General features: G+C 45.9%; 1 protein-coding gene across 13 annotated transcripts in view; it reads left to right on the forward strand.

Moving 5' to 3' along the window:
- tjp1a (tight junction protein 1a) overlaps positions 1-23,397 on the forward strand; it is a 149,562-nt gene that overhangs the window by 103,613 nt on the left and 22,552 nt on the right. For 7 of the 13 annotated variants that reach the window (XM_042320964.1, XM_042320957.1, XM_042320962.1 and 4 more), the window contains 17 exons: positions 4,089-4,145; positions 6,962-7,086; positions 7,266-7,368; positions 7,560-7,884; positions 8,207-8,313; positions 9,156-9,324; positions 9,597-9,738; positions 14,313-14,449; positions 15,789-15,894; positions 16,036-16,186; positions 17,280-17,388; positions 17,593-17,812; positions 20,391-20,575; positions 20,770-20,865; positions 21,201-21,227; positions 22,114-22,196; positions 22,497-22,707. In XM_042320964.1, coding sequence (XP_042176898.1) covers positions 4,089-4,145; positions 6,962-7,086; positions 7,266-7,368; positions 7,560-7,884; positions 8,207-8,313; positions 9,156-9,324; positions 9,597-9,738; positions 14,313-14,449; positions 15,789-15,894; positions 16,036-16,186; positions 17,280-17,388; positions 17,593-17,812; positions 20,391-20,575; positions 20,770-20,865; positions 21,201-21,227; positions 22,114-22,196; positions 22,497-22,707 — 2,353 coding nt within the window. The remainder of the gene's footprint in view (positions 1-4,088; positions 4,146-6,961; positions 7,087-7,265; positions 7,369-7,559; positions 7,885-8,206; positions 8,314-9,155; positions 9,325-9,596; positions 9,739-14,312; positions 14,450-15,788; positions 15,895-16,035; positions 16,187-17,279; positions 17,389-17,592; positions 17,813-20,390; positions 20,576-20,769; positions 20,866-21,200; positions 21,228-22,113; positions 22,197-22,496; positions 22,708-23,397) is intronic. The other 6 variants (XM_042320966.1, XM_042320961.1, XM_042320969.1 and 3 more) reach the window with 3 other exon arrangements.

A 23,397-nucleotide genomic window follows, 5' to 3' on the forward strand; every position in this document is an offset into this window, starting at 1 on the left:
CCAGATTCTCTGAGTGAAAACCACATCTGTAATCATCATGGATAACAGGAGTTATTTATAGCAGCTTGACTTCCTTCCAGCATGAGGGAGTAATGAGGAGAGAGCACAAGAGCACAGTGATCATTTAATGAGTGAGGTAGCTAACCTTCTCATCCACATCTAACACTCTCAATTGCTAATCACATGCACACAGACAGAGCACCATCGCTAGACAGAGAATCAGGACGAGGGAGTTTGTTATATACCTAAACACTACAGCACATAGCATGAAAGAGTCCCAGTCCTCCTGCTGAAAGCTGTCTGCTACAGGTTATATCTGGGCTGTCAGTAGTATGGCCTGCACTGCTGTCTCTGGGAGGGCTCAGTAACACAAAGAGCCCCTTTAACCACAGATCAAGGCCCAGGCTGTACACTGGGCTGTCTACACCTGCCTACTCTTTGTTTCTCAACAGGGCCTCTCTGGCCATGGCTCAAGTCTGACTAAATGTGAATCATGGTATAAATATACCAAACATCCCCCTCGTAATATCAAGGCACTCATTGTTTTATGTAACTCTACTGTGACTTTGAGATGAGAATCACCATTTTGGGGGTATTTGTTCCTGTCATATTTGTTCTGGAACATCAGATGTTGTTTAGCTAGTCATTTGCTTTGGCCCTATGCTACAAGGCTTAATATTCCTGTAACAGTTTCCATCAGATAGTATTGTTAGCATTTGCTACATGAGTCAAATGGGTGAATGCAAGGCTGTGCTTTCCTGGCTGAAACAATATTCACTCCCAGTGTTCTCCTACTGTTCATGGGTGTCTAGGAGGGCAGAAAAGGTCCCAGTCAGAGATTTGGCCATCTGCATTTATTTTCAACAGGAATGCTAATGTTCGGTGGTATTGTTCTCTGTATTCAATGTGTAGTACTAATGCATATCATAGCAACAAGTTCCACTGGCCTTTTAAATAGTGTCCCTGCAGATGGCCTCTTTAGGATTGTTCCCAGCAGTAGAACACAGCAGCAATAGCACATGTCTTTTTATGGCTGGAACAGCCAAGCGTAATGTCCTCAGATTGGGACCTGATTTCTGCAGTGTTCTCTCTGTACCAGACCCTGTTCTACACTCTACTCACACTTCACAACAAGCTGTTTAATCAGTGCTCCAGATTATGGTGCATCATTTAAAAAGATAATCCCATCAGAGGAGAAGACGAGAGCAGAGTTTAGCCGCACTGGGGTAAACAGTCCTCTCCTCCTGACTCACTAACCACCCTTCTCTGACCCAGAGGCCTACCGATAACCGTTATGCCCTGCGCCCTCATGACCGGTACTGCCAGTCACACCCTACCGATACGATAACGCCCTTCCCAGTCAGACACGTCCCACTCCTAAGGCCACTCTCTGAGTCACCACAGCAGTGAAAGGAAAAACCACGTGAGTGGAAGAGGGAGGAAAACAATGGGCGTTGGAGGAGATTCTTCAGCGCGTGTGTGTGTGTGTGTCTGCACTGTCTACTAACATCTGGGCCCACAGCTGGAAGGGGGTGTGTAAGGGGGGGATGGTTAGGGTAAGTACAGTGAATTATAAGCCTTCTTCATTGTCTCAGGCTCCCGTATTTAGGGAGAGATCAGGCATATATTGTTAATGCTGTGCGTTGATACTCTGCTGGGCGTAGTTTGCTTGTGTATGGGATAGAGACAAATCTCTTTAAAATGTGATCTGGCCACAGTTTTAATTGAATGTATCCAGTTACTGGCCATACAGAGTATGCATGTCAGTTACAGCCTTGCTCCCTTCCTGTCCCCTTATAGCTTCAAATAAAATCGAATCAAATTTTATTTGCCACATACACATGGTTAGCAGATGTTAATGCGAGTGTAGCGAAATGCTTGTGATGCATAGTTTCCTAGGAACGCGAAGCGAGGCAGCCATCTCTGTCGGCGCCGGAAATTGTCGTGTCGTGTTCATCCTAAGACGAGGCCCCCTTGTCACGTGGTCCACAAACGGCATGGACATTTTTCTCATAGCATGGGCCCCCACTGTCTGTTTTGCAGTGTACTGTTGGCAAAATGTATGACCTCCAGCCGTACAAACACTTGACAGGAATGTGTGGTAAGGGGGCGGCTTTGGCTAAATGGGTCAGCGCCCCCCCTCAGATAATGGTGGGCTGAATGTAGGAGTCTCAGGGGCAGACAAAGGGAGGGAGGTGCAGCACAAACCCTGCCTGCCTGCCTGCACCAATTATGGACATGAATAACATCCACATTGAGCTGCCATGAAAATCAGGGTCAAGGGGTTAACTGTGTGTTCATTACAGAGATATGGGGAGTTCAAGAGAACACTTATATACCCACACCCTGGCAAAATGACCGTACTGTACATACCCACACCCTGGCAAAATGACCATACTGTACATACCCACACCCTGGCAAAACGACCATACTGTACATACCCACACCCTGGCAAAACGACCTTTCTGTACATACCCATACCCTGGCAAACGACCGTACTGTACATACCCACACCCTGACACCTCTAACCCTTCTCCCTTCCCACACTCTGACAACATTAGCCCTTCTCCTACCCACACTCTGACAACACTCAAACTGAGTCAAACAGGATTTCTGAGGGAAAATGAATGTTGCTGGTCATGTTATTCCTGTAACTTCTTAGTCATATAATATTAGCATAATATTCCCAGTCTGGCCATTCCAGACATGTTCGTATGAAAGAAGGCTATGCTGTGTCACTTATTGTGAACTCCATGGCTGTCTCCACCCTGCTTCTCAGCTCTCCCAAACCAACATCTCCATTTCTGGGCCCGGCACCAAATACCCGGGACTCTTTGCGCTGCCTTCACCAGGTCCACTCAGCATTAGCCAGACACAACATGAACTGTCTAGAGGAGAACGCAGTAGTCCTGAGGATGATTACTGTGATGATGGGGATGAAGAGGAGGTTGGTCATAATGTTGTTAGGTGTTTGCTTGTTTTTCTTCTCCAGCGCAGGTCTTCTGCATTAGAGCAGCTGTATCATTACAGCTAAATGCCAGGATACCAGAAGGGCTTGTTGTGCATCAGTCAGACTTGTAAAAGTGGATTTGTGGGTGCAGAGCTGTGATTTACAGCTGCAGGCCAAAGCACAGTCACGGGTGGAGCAGTACTGTGGGGAGGACAGGACAGAGGACAGTGTTAGACCCAGAGAGGGAGGGAGCTGCCTGCTTGTGTGATGAATTCACCACCACTGTCTGTCTGGTCGCCGGTGTTTCCTTTTGTGTTACTGTTTAGCTTAATCCACACTGGCAAGCAGCACTGAGGTCCAGGTAGACCTTTCTCACCTAGGATGAACCTCAAAACAAACTGAAGATTGTCCATCTTTTTATAGCAAACAAACGTTCTCTTGCACTGTAAACCAGATTGAATCTGTGCGGGCTGTCTACTCTGTGCAACACACGTCTATAATGTTTGCAGATTACACTTCACATTGGTACTCACAAAAGTGCAAGCAATTCCAGGGTCTGTCTCACCCCCAGTGATGCAGTAACACGGACATGTGGGAACCAACGGTGGCGAAGCTGCTGTGTGTGTGTGTGTGTGTGTGTGTGTGTGTGTGTGTGTGCATGTCTGTGTGTTAAGTAACACTGCAGTGGTGAACATCCCAGTGGTATGTGGTGCAGTCCGTCAGTGTTTGGGGTATAATGGTCCTCAGGCTCTCGCTCTCTCCTCTCTCTGTCAGTCCGCTGGGTACCCAGTAAAGAGCATTGCCCTCCAGGCAGCCTCCGCCCCCTCTCCTCTCAGCATGAAACCCAGACCATCACAAGTGCTCTGCAAACGGAGGGAGCACATGATAGGCTTTTAAAACCATGACTGAGTATCCAGCCACCCAGAGACACTCTGAGGTCTACCACAAGTTCAATCTCTCTGTCAACCTTTAGAAGAAAATCCTTTCCTTTTGGGTATTGTTTTTTTACGCTGCATACATTACCTCCCGTGGACTTTTACCCTGGTTCAGAATGCTCATTATCACAGTGTTAACCGCTTACCCTCATTACCCTAACGATAGTGACATTTCTCTCCCTCTCTCTCTCTCCCTGTCTTAGAGCGCAGCGATGGAGGAAACTGTAATATGGGAACAGCACACAGTGACCCTTCACAGAGTAAGTGTTTTACCTTTCTCCGTTACTCTCTCTCCATTCCTATGTAGCCCTCTCCATCCCTACATCATCCCTCTCTCTCAGTGCCGGGAAGGCCAGCTGCAGGATCAGGAAGTGTGCTGATGAAACACACAATGGGCCCAGCATACAGATGTCAGGAAGCTGCGGTGCTATATAGCGTCCTCTTCCTGTGTGTTTATCTTCTCTTCCTGTTGGCAGCCATCCCCATGACACTCCAGGATCACAGGGAATACTGTATGTTGTGTAGACTACACATGAACTGGTCTATGTGAGTACCTACGCCTGGGAATTGCCAGTGACCTCACGATATGATATTATCGCGATACTTTGGTACCGATACAATATGTATTGCAATTCTCACGATTCTATATGTATTGCGAGTCGATACTGTGATTTTATTGCAATTCGATGTTCTGAACATATTGCATATGTCTGCTGCAGAGGGTCGAGAAAGCCATGAGAAAACAAGTGATCAATCATGGAAATAAGTGTGCAAAAATAACTAAACTAAATAAAATACTATTGCAATTGTTGTCAAGAAGATACGAAATGTGGTCAAAAATTATATCCTGATATGTAACTGTAGCAATGTTCTTCCTGCCCATCACTACTAGTACCCTATATAAATATTTGTCTTTTTTTAAATCCATGGATTTCATCATTTTTAAATTCAAATTAAGAGTTCACTGACACTGTTGCCAATACTTTTTTTGTCTGGGTCTCAACTTACTGTTGAGAGTTAGAATAGTAAAATACACAAGGTGCAGTTTCTAAATGTGGTTGTGCATCAGCAGTTTTTCTCTTGTTATGTCAGTCACTGTGATGATCGTCCCATGTCCTACAATACTTGAATTAAAGAAATTATGAATAACCAGACACTGATGATAATTTACTGTTGATGAGAAGCACATTTATTTATTGATAATCATGTGGGTTAGAGATGTCCTCTTGATTGTTGCTGGTCATCTGTAAAAGGTGAGAAACGGTGTATTAAGAGTGAGTTGGGAGCGCCGGCCGTTAGTTCTGCGGAAAACTCTTGTTGTGCTGCATCTCCCGATTTTAATATAGGCTGTTTCTGGTCATACATTAAGTGATCAAAAGTACAATGTGATATCGTTTACTAATTAAAATGTGAAGGTAGATTGTCAGAAATGTGTGAGATTACCTTGTATTTCCTCATTTATTGAAGAGGGTTCTGTTAATTTCCTGTTAAGAGAATTGACGGGCAGGTGGGGTGCGTTGTAGCGCGTATCCCCAAAGTCTAGTTATTCATTAACCATGGTTTAGGACAGTTATTGAGATATGTGCTGGTATATATTCAAGTATGTTTATGATCTGAAGGAGGTTTAGATTGTAATTCATGAATTTTGAATGTGAAATGCCTTGTTTTCATTGGTCAAATGCACTATGGGTAGGGGTATAAGAACCCTGTATTGTCATTGTTTAAGACAGGACAGGGAACAGGTCGGCATGCTGCCTGTTACAGGCATATTTGTGTCACTCACACTCAGATATCAACATGGCATAAGTCATGGCAAAATGTGTACAATTGGATGAAACTTGCTTCAAAACAGACACATTTTCGTTACGTCCCATGGCAAATGTGTAGAATTGCACAAAATTAACTTTCAAAAATGTTTTGCCCGCAAGGTGAGGTGAGCCCCCCGAACCAAATCTCGCTTAAGGCCCCCTCGGGGGCCTGTTTTCAGGAGCTTTGGTCCCAGGAAAACACAGAATTTCTCATTTGGTCCCACGCTGAAATAGTTTAACAACCCCTACACTAGAGCATTGGAAAGCAAAACAAATACTGTAACAAGAGTAGAATCACGACAGTGGTGAAGGCATAACTCTGGCACCACCCACTCCCTTTACAAAACCATATTATTATCCCACTTACACTGGTATAGGCCTACCACTTAAATTAGTCTACCCCATGATTGCACTGTAGTAAGCATGTTGTAAAAATGTTGGTGTTAACACCTTTCAATGACATACACTCACAGGACTAGACTAGTGAAACCTCAGGTGACGTGTAGACATATTGTTGACTGGGATTATCTCATTGGCTGTCTGGAAGAGTGCAATGTTTAATAACATAACAACAACCATAGGAGTTGTTGCCTACACAGTACTAACAGATCTGGGACCAGGCTAGAGGCATGCTGTCAATGTGTGGTTGTGTCAGCGAGCGTATCACCACCACGGTTACTATAAGTGTCTCTCCTCTCGGTCTCCAGTCCTGAGGGGCGTCCTGGCCTGGCCATCTGTCAGGAGATCAGGAGTCAGGACAGAGTCAGGCTGGCTGTGATAATGGAGGCTACAGTCAGAGGTGACAGACTGACTAGAGAGGAGAGAGCCCTGAGAGCAGATCAGATCACTGTGCCAGACACCTCTCGCTCTTCTCTCCCCCCTCTCTCTCTTCTCTCTCTCCCTCTCTCTCTTCTCTCTCTCTCTCTCTCTCTCTCTCTCTCTCTCTCTCTCTCTCTGAAGACAACCATGGACATAACACACACTAATCCTATTGCTATATCTAGGCTACATGAAGGGATGGTTTTATAGCTTTTGGCTGTGCTTAAATAAAATGACTAGAGTCTAGAGTAGCTGTGTTTTTTTTCTATGTATTAAATCTGCTATACTAACTGAACTGAGGAAGTATGTATCCTTCTACTGTGTACAGTGTTATGTTCATCAAGTGCATTCAGGCAAAACTCCCAGATGGATAAAATGAAGAAAACATGCACTGTTGTCCCAGACGTCATGTCTCCAACTTCTGTTGTGTGTGTGTGTGATGTGTGCAGGCCCCAGGGTTTGGGTTCGGCATAGCCATCTCAGGGGGCCGGGACAACCCTCACTTCCAGAGTGGTGAGACTTCCATTGTCATCTCCGACGTCCTGAAGGGAGGCCCAGCAGAAGGACTCTTATCGTAAGTGCAGAAAACACTTTCAACTGAGATTTTCTGTGAGCCTGATTTTCAGTTCCTGACAAGGCTTAATCTGTGTCTGGGTAACCAGCCCTATATGTTACCGCTATGGTCCTGATTTGGGAGTGGTCAATGTAGATCCTGACCGTGATTGAGCGTCCTTGTTTCTCTTCTCCTTCCAGGGAAAATGACCGTGTGGTAATGGTCAATGCGGTGTCCATGGACAACGTAGAGCATGCGTACGCAGTGCAGCAGCTTCGGAAGAGTGGAAAGAATGCAAAAATAGTGAGTTGTTGTATTCCTCGGGAATGGCCAGCAGGCTAACCTTTCATGTTATGGTCCTCCATCCTCAGCAAGTACATTCCTCTTCTATGAATGCCACCCCAGGGATTTAGATACATTTCTCACTTCATTGAGTTGATAAGAGGTCATTTGAGGTGGTTGAGAATGATGATATGTCCTTTTCTCCCCCCCAGACGATCAGAAGAAAACGGAAGGTTCAGATCCCGGTGTCCCGCCCGGGAGACAGGGAGACTATGTCCGAGCACGAGGAAGAGGACACGGATGAAGACGATGGTTGCGAGCCGCACAGCGGGCCCACCAGCGCCTACGGAGCAGCAAGCGGCGGCACGGCCAGCAGGCGGACGAACGACCGCGAGCGTGAACGCAGCAACAGCAGCCGGCGGGAACACAGTGCCTCGCGAGAGAGGAGCATCTCGCCCCGCTCCGGCCGATCCCAAGGCTCCTCTACACCGTCCCGCCCCGCCAAAGTCACCCTTGTCAAGTCCCGCAAGAATGAAGGTGGGCACCACAATGTCCAGCTTAGGTTTTCAGAATGAATGATTTCTTTCTGGGCTAGCCAAACCCTCCCCTAACCCGGACGACGCTGGGCCAATTGTGCGCCGCCCCATGGGTCTCCCTGTTGCGGTCAGCTGCTACAGAGCCTGGACTCGAACCCAGAATCTCTAGTGGCACAGCTAGCACTGCAATGCAGTACCTTAAGCCACTGCGCCACTCGGGAGGCCCGATTTTCTTTCCTTTGCATTGTCAGTTTGACCCTATAGTTTAAGGTGTGGTATTGCACAGTACTTTGCTAATATTGTTTTGTTGTTGTTGTTTAAAGTAGAGTATGGTCTGCGTTTGGCCAGCCACATCTTTGTGAAGGACATCTCCCCAGAGAGCCTAGCAGCACGGGACGGAAACATCCAGGAGGGAGACGTGGTGCTGAAGGTGAGAACCAGAGACATGATGGGGCTGGTCGTTATAGACGATTACCTGGAGTGGGAATGCCACCGGTTCAAATCCTGTGACGGGCACTCAAAGAAACGGGGACTGAGCTGAGATTCAGAGCAGATATATACTAAGCATACCACTTCACATAAGGCAATATTTTGGGCCTGCATTCACTAGTAAGATCGTGTAAATAGTGGAAGGTTGCCAGGGCCTCACAAAGACTTAGAGAGGGGAGGGATGTACAATGTCATACTGACTTCATTAACACAACACACTGTTTCACTATGACCTCTAGCCACACTGTTTATATGTTCACTCAGAGAGATGCCTGTAATGGGAGTTCAAAGTTCATTAGAATGCTACTCAGTCCTCAAGCAGGGCCATGCATTCCATCACTCGCTTTTGTTCCTGACTAGTCAGTCGCTGATGGGAAACATTTACCTCATCACAAGAAGGTACACCCTGGACTCTGAAGAGAGTCCTTGTATCAAACTTTAGTCTTCCAAGTGTCGTAACTATGAAAGCGTGTACAAGAAAGAGGGATAACATGTGGTTGTGAGACTTTAGCCTTCCATTATAAACATTTTAAACAAGGGAGTGGTGATTTCATTTTTATGCAATAAAATATGATGTGTTCAGTCTCTCACTGCAAGTGACCATACGTAAAGCACTGTGCATGTGGAACATTTGCTAAAATCATACATTTTTAAACGTCATTATAGGTCTTGTACTGTATGGCTTTGGTGTATGTGTGCTGTTGCACAAGTCCAAAGTTAAACTGTACAATGATGAGAATGAAACCTTCCTTAAACAGCCTCTTTTTTTCATTTTTTTTCCAGATTAACGGCACAGTGACCGAGAACCTGTCGCTAATAGATGCTAAGAAGCTGATCGAGAGGTCAAAGGGCAAGTTAAAGATGGTGGTGCAGAGAGACGACAGAGCCACGTTGCTCAACATCCCCGACATGGACGACAGCATTCCCTCCGGCAACAACTCCGACCGAGACGGTGAGATGGAGCTCTGTGCGTTCTCTACAGGACGTTAACCTCAATCAATCTCGTGTTTTAACGACCTCATATTGATTAACACCGTTTTGTTTAGCTCACAATGTGGCATGATGTTATGTGGGTGCAATTTCCCAGAGGTATCTGAAAAGGAAAACTTACTACTTAATCCTTTTTCTACTGATTTCTCTTCTCCCTTTTTTTTAACTTTCTTTTTTTCTTAGTTTACTTGTCATGGTTCAATTGCCATATTAAACACCACTTTGTTCTAACAGACATTTCAGAAATTCATTCACTGACCTCAGACCATTCCACTCGATCCCATGATCGAGCACGGGGCAGTCGATCCCGCTCCCCTACCCGGTCTGAGCCCTCGGACCCCTCCCGACACTCACCACGGCAGATTAGCAATGGCAGGTAAGGAAAATACACACACATACATACATATATATTACACAATCCTCATGGGACACACAGCTGTCATACATATCACACAGACACCCACAGCTAATCACCAGCACTTCTAGAGGGCTGTGTATCAATAGATAATGAAGACACATGATGAATAGAACAGAAATATGTGCCTCTATAAGCCCAGCAGTCCCATAATGACCTGCTGTAGGGGTCAGAGGTCACAGCGAGCCAGAGGAGAGGATATTGATGCTTTTCCACATCGATGTCCCGTCCCCTGCACCCCTCCCTATAGCTCACCATATAGTCTCCCTATATACAGTGTCCATAATAACTCATCACAACCTAAAGGAAACCCTCACCACCAGCCTGGAATGGGCCAAAGCATCAGTCAGTACAATGTTAACTATATATTTCATAAACTGTCTAAATATTAACATGTGCTTCATTTCTTCCATTTTCCCAGTCAATTGAATGTCTTGTGTTTTCTTTCCTCTGTTGCACAATTTTCTCTTTCCATCTCTTCAGTTGGAGGCTAACGTAAGTTTGCATGGAAAGCAGTGGAGAGATGCAGTAACCGGCCTTGACAGACATGTAGTAGTGGCGACTGGCTTGCCTGCATAGCTGCCTGCGTAGCTGACTAAGTAGATAGTCGCTATACAGAGAAGTAGACCAGTAGATGAGGTGCCTTTACAGAGCAAGGCTTGACAGTTCCTCTCAGACTGACTATGTGGCGTGTTGATGTCAGAGGGGCTGGAGGGAGGGATAGAGCTGTGGAAGGAAAGGCTGCTGCTGGTTTCTGATCACACGGCCTGCCGTATCACAGCAATTAACCAGGATGGGGATGGATTGCCCAGATGGAGCTCGTGTGTGTCTCTCTCTCTCTCTCTGGCGAAAGGCTCTGGGCCCTGGAGGAGAGGCTCTGTAGAAAAGAAAGCCCTGGATTCAAAACGAAACACAACAAGTCAAGTGTTCTGCTTCCAAACTCTACCATGTCCTCTGTCCTCTCCTGGTGTGGCTATTTCTGCTGCAGAGCACATGTATGGAGGGTCAGATACCTGAAAATGCCCTGCTCATTTCAGATTCTGCAAGTATTGGTTCTGTGTGTTCTTTTTGAATCACAGTGAACAGTCCTATTTATTTGACAGAGATCTCACACAGATTTAGCATCCCCTAGCCCCCTGTTGTAGCTCGTCTTTAGCTCCCTCCTCAGTGCTGCTGTACTGTAGTGTTTAGACATCCTGATATGATGGCGTTAATGCAGATAAGCAGCTGTACCATTGATCTGAAATGGGAAAACTAACAGCCGGTTGGTTGGTACTTCGTAGCGGTACTGGTCTCTCCTCAATGCTCTGGGTCTAAACCCCAAGCCCTGTCAGCCCATATGGAATCAGATTAATGGCAAAATTGTGTAATGGCTTTAAAGTCAGTTTGTCATCAGAGGCTGGAATTAATGCCTGGCTAGATAGATTCTAGATATCTGGAGGGACCAATTGTTAGTGATTTACAGCTGCCTGTTTGTCACCAAGCCACTCCAGTAACCAACTACCGTAAATCCGCCCCAATGTAACTGTCAACATCACTGTGGAATAACAATTCTTGTCTCAATGCAGGAACGCAGGGACATTCTTACACAGAATACTCCCACTGTAAGTGTCACAATGTCACAAAAACACCCTGCCAGTAGTTGTTGAGACCATCCTAGAGTTTAGGTTAGTACTTAGATCAATAAACTGTCTTTCTGTCTCGTTTTCTTTCCAGAGTTAGCCTTTAGGTTTGGGGATATTGAATTGGTGTTACTTGTCTTTGTGTGCGTACACAATGAGTAACATAATACATGTTGTATTCCTGAACCATGTATTGATGAGCCTTGAGCACTTGGTTTGAATGTTGCTAGTTTAGTTCGAAGCCATACTCTGTTTGCACCTTATGAATGTCAGGCAAGTGGGACTAAATGGTGAGTGTCAGCAGGGATTGGCTATAACCAGACCAGCATGCATGCAGGCCTCATCACAGTATGTATTTGCTATGCAGGAGGCCAGGCAGGAATTTGACACACTTCCCACAGAGATTTGCCCCAGAATCAGACAGTTCACATAGTTGAGGTTTTCTCTATAGTTAAATGTTTCTCTTGTCCCTGTGAGAATACATTCCCTAATATACCATCAGGTTGTCATTGTAATCAAGACTTGACTAGTTGACTTACCTGTGTAAATAAAGGTGAAATAAAAAACAGATTTGTGAGAGTACCTCATTGAACTGTGAAATAGTGTTAGTTAGCCTCCTGCATTTAGTTTTGTAAGGGATTTTCCTCAAATAACAAAATATAGCTGTGCAACAGTCCCATTTTAGATGGTTGTTACGACAGTGGTCTATGGGAATTACAAAATTAAAGTATCCCTCTTTCCATGATGCAAAACACATTTTATCACAACACGATTATTGGGTTGAGATGTCCATTTATACAGTGTAACCTTATATTGACGCCACAGGAGGAAATAAGGAAACAGATTGCAGATTTGTGCTTTGGTCCTTGTGTACTGTTGTGTTTAGAAAAGGAGAGCAGAGAAAGAAAGGAGGGAGGGAGGCAAGGTAAAAGGACAGCACTACGTAGGAATTTATGTTTAGTTGATGTGTTGCCTCTTAACACCATTTCACACAGGACAGGGCAGGGAGGGCACGGGAGATTTAGGACAGGGACAAGGGCTGCTGCCATGACCGGCCAATAGGCCCGCTCTGACTGACGGACGGACGGACAAATAGACAGACAGACAGGCGATTACAGCCTTGTTGAAATTCGTCCCTTGCAGCGCAGACTGCTCTGCATGTACTGCAGCCATTTTTAATATCTCTTTATTTCTACAGTCCCCAATGCACTCTGAACTACAAACACATTATCAGGAGTTTCACTGTTGAATAATTGCAATTTGTCACTTGTAGTTTTCCTTCAAAGTATGAGATAGATATGGATTATCAAACGGTAGTCTCCATATTTTTTTTCAATATGAGGATGAAATTAGGTCCATGTGTTGTGAATTAATCTTAAATCTTAAGTTGTCGCTGACTCAACTCAACTAAAAAAGAAGCATTTTGCATCTAGGAAATGTGTGTGTATTTTTTCCCTCCATTTGTTCCTCACTTTTGATGGAGTGTTTTCATTTGTTCTCACAAAGACAGGAAATTGAATGTTAGGAAGGCAAGGATCCCCATTTCACTTTTCAAGCTAATAGGTTTTGGTTTGCTGCTGTTTGAGTCTGATTTTGTCTTTGGGAAGTGAGTGCATATTATCCTGTTAAAGTCCTGTGTGAGGGAGGGAGAGTGAGTGCATATTATCCTGTTAAAGTCCTGTGTGAGGGAGGGAGAGTGAGTGCATATTATCCTGTTAAAGTCCTGTGTGAGGGAGGGAGAGTGAGTGCATATTATCCTGTTGAAGTCCTGTGTGAGGGAGGGAGAGTGAGTGCATATTATCCTGTTGAAGTCCTGTGTGAGGGAGGGAGAGTGAGTGCATATTATCCTGTTAAAGTCCTGTGTGAGGAAGGGAGAGTGAGTTCATATTATCCTGTTAAAGTCCTGTGTGAGGGAGAGTGAGTGTATGTTATCCTGTTAAAGTCCTGTGTGAGGGAGAGTGAGTGTTGGGTGTAAGATGGTGGCACAGCCCAGCTGTAGTGTAGCTTACCGCTACATTCCTCCTGTGTAAAAAGCTGCTGGATGCTGGCTGGAGTCCTGTGCCAGCTTCGGGGTCATGTGACCAGGCTGGAATTCGAACCCATTGTTCTAAGAAGCAGCCGAATAGAGCTGCAGAGACGGAGCACGGCATTCACACATCTGAATCTGAACACTCAGTGGCTGGCTGTGGTGAGCTGGAGCTGGGACTGGCTCTGGCAGGTATACAGTACTGCTGCTGTGGTTTGGTTAAAAGGTTGAGAAGGGAAATGGAATGAATCATTTGTAATGTATACAGGTCTCAATCAAAACATTTTTAGAAAAATGTCTGCTTCGGTATGACTGAGTAGTGTTTCTGGTCTCTGTGTGGTTGTCAGTGATACTGTAGGGTTGAGAGGATTCTGTAGACCACATAGCTGAAAGCACCTGGAGTCTGCTATGCTGCTGATGCAGTCGATGCAGAGGTGAAACCGAGGCCAGCAGAGACTAGGTCGGACCCTATAAACGTGTAGTTCAAATAGTTTGAGTTGAAGACGGCCGTCCTCCTTTTGAACTCCTTACTGTTTTGGCCGTTCTTTACTGTTCCTAGTGCCTTATCACTCATTCCACGCTGTGATGTCAGTAACACGACGCTCTCATAACAACACACTCCGTCACTGGCTGCGTCCCTGGGATAAAACAACAGGACCTTCTCCAAGCAGCCGGTGTAGGAAGCTCTCTGTGGAGAGGGTGCAGAGGTCGTGTGACATTGTTTTGTCTCCTATACTTAAAATAAATAAATAATTAGACTCAGGGTTCATCCATCCACCTTTCTATTCTCTCTTCATAATCGCTACCATTCTTCATCTCACATGGTAGGCCTACAAAGGAAAAAATTAACAAACCCAAAATAAATAATCAACTGTTTCTTTTTCTAGCCACAGAAGTCGAGATGAGGAGAGGATTTCCAAGCCCGGGGTGATGTCGACTCCTGTTAAAGGTTCCCAGGAGGCCCTAATCCAGGCCATCAGCGACCAGCCACTGGCCAGAGAGGACAAACTGCCCCCACTGCCAGGTCAGTCAGGGCCCCTGCTGCCTCCACAGCTGCCTCCACCTGTCTAACTGCCTGAACCAAAACAGGCCTTGACACTCCTCTGTACTGTGCCTATCCCTCTCTGCTTCCCCCTCTCCTCCGCCCTAGATTGGAATGCACTCTGTACTCCTTGTCCCACACATCAGAAAAGCCCAGTCCATAGTACTCTAGTCCATTCCTCTAGACTAGAGTACTATGGACCTTCCCCACACAGTCTTTCTTAAAGTATGGGTCATCATGAACATGTTAATGGTGGGTCGTGATATGTCAGAGTAAAATAATATATTTTTATATGTATTTATTTATTTTGGCTAGGAACTCAGCCTTGGTCTCAACTTACTGTTGAGAGTTAGAATAGTAGAATTCACAAGGTGCAATTTCGAAATATGATTGTGCATCAGCAATTTTTCTCTTATAATGTCAGTCACTGACATTAGCCCAAAAAAATTTATTGCTAAGTTAGTATTGCCAGCTATCTACAGTAAACTTGTAGTAATCAGGAACCAGAGGAGGCTGCTGGGAGGAGCTATAGGAGGACAGGCTCATTGTAATGGCTGGAATGGAATAGATGGAACAGTATCAAACACATGGGAACCACATGTTTGACGCCATTCCAGACATTACAATGAGTCAGTCCTCCTGTTGTTCCTCCCACCAGCCTCCACTGTCATAAACGAATACCGACCAGGTGCCCTGACCTCCAGGGGGCCCCCATTGATTTTGTTAGTCACTCTCATTCAAATATCATATTAGCATGGCATAAGTCATGGCAAAATATAGAGAATTGCATGAAATTAGCTTTAAAACTGCAAAGAATTCTCTACACCCCATGGCAACAATGTGTAGAATTGCAGGAAATTCTATTTAAAAAATTTCTCTCCACCGTGAAGTGGGGGGCCACTAAAATACACAACATGGTATGTGGACACCTGCTCATCGAACATCTCATTTCAAAATCATGGGAGTTAATATGGAGTTGGTCCCCCCTTTAATACTATAACATAGTATATAACATATAACACCATAATTTGCAAATAAATTCATAAAAAATCCTACAATGTGATTTTCTGGATTCCTTTTCTTCTCATTTTGTCTGTCATAGTTGAAGTGTACCTATGATGAAAATTACAGGCCTCTCTCATCTTTTTAAGTGGGAGAACTTGCACAATTGGTGGCTGACTAAATACTTTTTTGCCCCACTGTATTTAACTCTAACTCAGATAGTCATCTCTACATTCACATTCCTCTACCAGGTTAGTGTGTTACATGTGTGTGTGATCATACTATCAGTATGTGACTGAAGTGTGTGTTGGTCCTGTAGAACCAAAGCCAGTGTATGCCCAGCCTGGCCAGCCTGATGTGGACCTTCCAGTCAGCCCCTCTGATGCCCCAGTGCCCAGCGCTGGTCATGATGACAGCATCCTCAGGTAATCCTCAGTCTTCCTGTTAAAGCCATTTTATTATTACCATATATGTCAGTACCATGTTATTTGCTGAAATGTAATGGCTCCCTGTAGAACAGTAGTATCTAAACGTCTGTTTGTGTATGATGCCCACTCCCCATGCAGGCCGAGTATGAAGCTGGTGAAGTTTAAGAAGGGGGAGAGTGTTGGCCTGAGGCTGGCCGGAGGGAACGATGTGGGCATCTTTGTAGCCGGAGTCCTGGAGGACAGCCCAGCTGCCAAGGAAGGTCTGGAGGAAGGAGACCAGATTCTCAGGGTAAGAAGTGTATCTCATACCTGCTTTACACATTTTATTATTATTAGCTGTTGGGTATGTTTCATCACTTTTAATGATTGTCACATTTTTGTCAACAAGGCCATTGTAAAGTTTCCTCTTTGGAAAGTGCACAGGATATGTGGTTTGTTCTTTTCCACAGTAGATAGTGTTGAAGGGTATGTTCTTTTCTGTACTAGCTGGAGAACGTCTGCTGTCGTTCTGGAAACGTTCTCATCGCTGCCCACGCTTAGTTGGAAACACTTTGTTAAACTATGTGAGCCACTAGCTGATGGATCAACAATGACCTCTACTGTGTGGTCACTGGTCATAGTGATGTGAGATAGAAAATGGTGATTACGGTGGATCAGTCTGAGGTCAACGCCTGGCTCTTCTCTTCTCTGTCTTTCCTTTGTTTACTCTGAACCACACAATAGAGGTCGTTGTTGTTGTTCTCAGGCCCTGTCTGAAGTATTGTTAATGGAAGTCCCCTCTGATATCAGAGTTGGATTCATTTAATCATGTTTATCACTAGCCACACATTTTAACGAAACACACCATGCTTTGTGTTCCTCCCACACCACAGTATGGGTCAAGGTGGTATGTGGGGAGGGCTAACTTCTCCTCTCTGCTAGCCTCCTTCCCTGCTGTACAAACACATCTCTAGGCTATGTGCTATTCCCTATGAGTGGGCTTCCAGGAATGTTTCCCAAATGGCACCCTATTCACTATATAGTGCACTACTTTTGACCTCTTCACTATGTAGGGAAAAGTAGTGCACTACAGTTAATAGGGTGCTGTTTCAGACACAAACCAGGATGTTGTTTTCCACCCCTGGGCAGGGAGCCTGTGAGTGTTTCCTGGCCTTCACAGTGTGACTAGTTGAGATAGACTTGAAGTCTCCTTTCTGAGGAGGATGAACGTTGTTCTCTATGATTCAACCCCAAGTGTTCCTGGTTCAAATGCTGGCTCTGCAGCAGGGTAAATAAACGTGATATTGTGCTGGGGACCGCAGGGCGTTGAGGTGGGGAAGTAGACTGGCCTGAACCCTGGAGACCTGATAGTCTCTGTTCTTCTCTCGCCCTCCTCTCTGTAGGTAAACAACGTAGACTTTGCTAACATCATCCGAGAGGAGGCTGTGCTGTTCCTCCTAGACCTTCCCAGGGGTGAAGAGGTCACCATTCTAGCCCAGAAGAAGAAGGATGGTGAGTAACATGGGGAAAACAGATGTTAGATAAATGCACGTTGTGATCTTGACAGGGTCTGAGAGTGTATAGATTTGCGTTTGCACAGAAACACACATTTTAAGTTAACCTGGTTACATGTGAACTTTACACACGCTTTCAATTGTATACCTGAACATTTTTCCCTACTTCATTTCTTCTTCTACCATTTTCCCTCAATTCCAGTTTACCGTCGGATAGTAGAGTCAGATGTGGGTGACTCGTTCTACATCCGGACCCACTTTGAGTATGAGAAGGAGTCTCCGTACGGCCTGAGCTTCAACAAGGGAGAGGTGTTCCGTGTAGTGGACACCCTCTACAACGGCAAGCTGGGCTCCTGGCTCGCCATACGCATTGGCAAGAACCACCAGGAGGTGGAGAGAGGCATCATCCCCAACAAGAACAGGTAGAATACAGAAGAGAGACGTCATCCCAAACGAGAGCAGGTAGAATACAGCGGAGAGAGACGTCATCCCCAACGAGAACAGGTAGAATACAGCGGAGAGAGACGTCATCCCCAACCAGAACAGGTAGATTACAGCGGAGAGAGACGTCACCCCCAACAAGAACAGGTAGAATACAGTGGAGAGACGTCATCCCCAACAAGAACAGGTAGAATACAGTGGAGAGACGTCATCCCCAACAAGAACAGGTAGCATACATACCCCAGAACAGGTAGAGGAGAGAGAACAGGTAGAATACGTCATCCCCAACAAGAACAGGTAGAATACAGGAGAGAGACGTCATACAGGGAGAGAGACGTCAGAAGAACAGGTAGAATACAGGAGAGAGACGTCATCCCCAACAAGAACAGGTAGAATACAGGAGAGAGACGTCATCCCCAACAAGAACAGGTAGAATACAGGAGAGAGACGTCATCCCCAACAAGAACAGGTAGAATACAGGAGAGAGACGTCATCCCCAACAAGAACAGGTAGAATACAGGAGAGAGACTTCATCCCCAACAAGAACAGGTAGAATACAGGAGAGAGACGTCATCCCCAACAAGAACAGGTAGAATAAAGCGGAGAGAGACGTCATCCCCAACAAGAACAGGTAGAATAAAGCGGAGAGAGACGTCATCCCCAACAAGAACAGGTAGAATAAAGCGGAGAGAGACGTCATCCCCAACAAGAACAGGTAGAATAAAGCGGAGAGAGACGTCATCCCCAACAAGAACAGGTAGAATACAGTGGAGAGATCCCCAACAAGAACAGGTCATCCCCAACAAGAACAGGTAGAATACAGTGGAGAGACGTCATCCCCAACAAGAACAGGTAGAATACAGTAGAGACGTCATCCCCAACAAGAACAGGTAGAATACAGGAGAGAGACTTCATCCCCAACAAGAACAGGTAGAATACAGCGGGGAGAGACGTCATCCCCAACAAGAACAGGTAGAATACAGTAGAGAGACGTCATCCCCAACAAGAACAGGTAAAATACAGTAGAGAGACGTCATCCCCAACAAGAACAGGTAGAATACAGTAGAGAGACGTCATCCCCAACAAGAACAGGTAGAATACAGCGGAGAGACGTCATCCCCAACAAGAACAGGTAGAATACAGCAGAGAGACGTCATCCCCAACAAGAACAGGTAGAATACAGCGGAGAGACGTCATCCCCAACAAGAACAGGTAGAATACATGGGAGAGAGACGTCATCCCCAACAAGAACAGGTAGAATACAGGAGAGAGACTTCATCCCCAACAAGAACAGGTAGAATACAGTGGAGAGACGTCATCCCCAACAAGAACAGGTAGAATACAGCGGAGAGAGACGTTATCCCCAACAAGAACAGGTAGAATACAGTAGAGAGACGTCATCCCCAACAAGAACAGGTAGAATACAGCAGAGCCTACTCTGGGTGGAGACAAGAGGGTAGGGTAGGTAGAGTGGGGGGTCGACAGCATTAGTCAAATAAGACACCAGCAGCTTTCCTGTCGGTGTAGAGATGGTAAACAACAACCCTAACATAAGGTGATGAACTAGGCTGTGTAAAGTAGGCCACATTAACATCACCCCTAGTCTCAATTACACGGGTGACAACTGCTCTAGTGAGAATGCATTTGCACTATGAGTCCTGTGAGGGTAGGAGACTATCTATTCATAATGAAACAGCAGACTGACAGAGTCCCTGTTGGAGTCTAGGCCTGGCCTGACCTACAGCCCCTGGCTATGTTTAGAGAGAGAGAGATTCCACACCATGGGGCAGATGGGAACCTCACAGTGCTCCCAACATACCAGCGTGACACAGATATTTATCACTTGCACACATTAACGTAACCATTATATGCGGTGCACCGGGGCTACTCTGCCACGTTGTGTCCCTAGCCATGCCAGTGTCCTCTTCAGTCAAATGTTGTTTTTTTACCACCCTTTTCTCCCCAACTTCGTGGTATCCAATTATTAGTAGTTACTGTCTTGTCTCATCACTACAACCCCCGTACTGGCTCGGGAGAGACGAAGGTCGAGAGCCATGCGTCCTCCGAAACACAACCCAACCAAGCCTCACTGCTTCTTAACACAGTGCGCATCCAACCCGGAAGCCAGCCGCACCAATGTGTCGGAGGAAACACAGTACCCCTAGCGACCTGGTCAGCGTGCACTGTGCCCGGCCCGCCACAGGAGTCGCTAGTGCGTGATGAGAAAAGGATATCCCTACCGGCCTAACCCGGACGACGCTAGGCCTATTGTGCGTCGCCCCATGGTCCTCCCGGTCGCGGCCGGCTGTGACAGAGCCTGGGCTCAAACCCAGAGACCACTGCGCTAGCCGGGAGGCTTTCAGTCAAATGTTTACTGAATTCTAGGTTCTATTAAGGTATAGAAGTATTTCACAATAGAATAGTGGTAACAGGGCCGTAAATGACACATTGGATAATTGCACTAATTCAAAATAAAGGGCATGTTGGCCGTTTCCATTGGATTTCAATCTTTGAATCCATTGCCTGTTGCCTGACACCTCTCCAATCGCCCTCCCACAGGGCAGAGCAGTTGTCCAGTGTGCAGTACACCCTCCCCAAAACGCCAGGGGGCGACAGGGCTGACTTCTGGAGGTTCCGTGGTCTGCGGACCTCCAAGAGGAACCTGAGGAAGAGCAGAGAGGACCTGTCTGCCCAGCCGGTCCAAACCAAGTTCCCTGCCTATGAGAGGGTGGTGCTGAGAGAGGGTAGGTGATCTCCAGAGCAGGGTCCATGAGATATGTCACAATACCTAAACTAGCTTACCACTGAGAATGCTTTCCCAGTACATTGCTTCATTCTAAAATGTATGCTAGTGTGGAAATTGGAATGCAGCCATGTTTGCCTACAAATTCGACCTTAAGACCGTCAAATATGGTGTTTTGTGTCTTCTATTATCCAGCTGGGTTCCTGAGGCCTGTGGTGATCTTTGGGTCCATCGCAGACGTGGCGAGAGAGAAGCTGGCCAGAGAGGAGCCTGACCTGTTTGAGCTTGCCAGTGAGTAGCCTTTAGCTAGCCATCTCACTGTCTGTCTCAGCCGTGTCTCACACACACACACGCACACATACACACACACACACACAGCTGGAGTAACACAGTGCTTAGAGCAGCTCTGTGTTAGAGACTAGAGGGCGCCCTCATCTGCCTACTCCAGGTCCACTTGAGGGAGTAGCTAGCATCTTTAGCATGTAGTGTTCATTCTAATACCCGAAACAGTAGTAAATTTCAATTTTCCTAAGTGCACTACTCCAAAATCCACATGTAAAGTGATTCCAGCCCTGGACATATTTTGCGTAACCTACATCTCTGTAAACCTTGTATTTTCTTTTCAGAAACACAGCAACATGAAGGAGTGGAAAGTATGTCATGAAGTGCATCAACTTGTTTGTATCAGTGCTAATTGATGCTAGTTAGCTAGGTGGTAGCCTACCCTCTAAACCGTAGATGTGTTTTCTGTAGTTGGTCATGTATGGCCTGATTCAGCCTGTAGGGAAGTTGTGGAATGACAATGTAGCTAGTTATGGAGCATGTACCCGTGGCACAGTCGCTATCCTATAGAAAATAAGCTGCATACATAACAGTACTAGTCTTCATTCTTAATTCCCAAGCCCCTAATGTCTGTGTGTGGATTACACCATAATCTGTACTTAAAATGTAAACTTTTACATTAGATTGGAGAAGATGCCTTATGCCATTGGTGTGTTTGTGACTGAAATTGTAAGGGCTAGTGATGTTAGCACTCTGCAATCTAGAATGCTGATTTAGAATGCAGGGTTGAGTGGTGAAAGATCCTGTGATAAGTGTTGAGATCTGAGTAGTGAAACTGCACCCAGGTCAGCCGTCCTCTCAAAGGGTTATTACCTTATGTTGACAGATAAGGCCAGGCTAGCCATGTTTAAACAATTCACCTTTTTAGAACATTCCCGCTTAACTCCCCTGACGTTTATATCCATTTTAAATTTGAATCATGACTCTATTTGAATTGATTCCCTATCTTCTTGAATGTGCATTATCCCACTTCAATGCTTTTCACACATGTAACACATTTCCTGCATTGCGGATTATACTATACTGTGATGTCTGTAGTTGCACGCGCACATTCATAATGACACGACCTCCTATTTTATGTTTTGAAATGTGCTTAAGGCATATTGCATGCACTAGGGTGAAGGTAATGAGCTGAGATGTATAGTGAGCTCTGCAGTAATATGACACCGTAACACTGTCCCTTCTCCCCCTCTGCAGAGAGTGAGCCCAAAGACGCAGGAAAAGACCAGCGCAGCTCCGGGATCATTCGCCTCCACACCATTAAACAGATCATTGACCGGGTGAGCGAGACTACTTACTACATGGATGCGCATACACACACACACGCACGCACACGCGTATACACACACGCATGCACCCTGACAGAAAACCTCAGACAGATCCCCTCTTATAGCACATACAACACACATGCATAGATAGACTCATCCATGGCTCACTACTGCTCTCTGGTGTTCATGGGATAGTGTTTTTATTTGACCAATATATGAAAAATATAGTCTAAAACAGTAATCTGAGCAAACCTTTTAGTGTTAGTATTTAGATCAAATATTCTTATTTTTTTTTTTTTTGGGTGTCCTTAGGACCGGCATGCTGTGCTGGACATCACCCCCAACGCTGTGGACCGTCTGAACTACGCCCAGTGGTACCCCATCGTGGTGTTCCTCAACCCAGACAGCAAGCAGGGCGTCAAGACCATGAGAACCAGGCTGTGCCCCGAGTCCAGGAAGTCAGCCAGGAAACTCTACGAGAGAGCCCTCAAACTGAGGAAGAACAACCACCACCTCTTCACCAGTGAGTTTCTATGGGAGGGAGGGGAAGAGAGAAATAGTGAGTGGATGGAGTTGTCACGAGTGAGAAAGGCTAGGGCTGCGTGCTGTACTGTAGTGTGGACCAGGGGCGCAACTCCATGCCCCCCCCGTCCCCAGTGAAAGTTGCGCCCCTGGTGCGGACTATCAGCCGGTGGCACAGTACAGTCAGTGTCCTAGCGGGGTGCAGTTCTCTGTGTCCCCTCCTCCTCACGCAGGCAGGGCTGCTCAGGGCTCCGAGCTAACCTCCCACAGGACCCCAGCCGTCATTACCCATTCCAATGCACGTCCCTGCCCCGTATGAAATGGGAGGCGTGAATTCATTTTTCTACACACATCCAGCCTCTTCTTTCCCATCACCGTTGAGTTACTCCCTTATTCCACATGGGTCTGTAAATGAAGCACTGCCTGGTATTTTTTAGAACCAGCCTCGAGAGAGCGAGAACAACAGAGAGAAGTGTCACCTGTGGTATTTGTCAGGTCAAACAGATTGACAGCTGCCAGGCAGCGCTATAGACCTTGAGTGTTGTTGGACTCATGACAGCTCATAGTTACAACAGTGGCAACAACCGGTGCTGAGACAAGACGAGACGAGCAGCTTTGGGATGATACAAGCAGTGATACTAGAAATAAGCTTTTCCCCTCATGTAGAATAATAATTAATCATCAATATCTG

This window comes from Oncorhynchus tshawytscha, linkage group LG04 (genome assembly GCF_018296145.1).
Source record: "Oncorhynchus tshawytscha isolate Ot180627B linkage group LG04, Otsh_v2.0, whole genome shotgun sequence".
Classification (NCBI taxonomy): domain Eukaryota; kingdom Metazoa; phylum Chordata; class Actinopteri; order Salmoniformes; family Salmonidae; genus Oncorhynchus; species Oncorhynchus tshawytscha.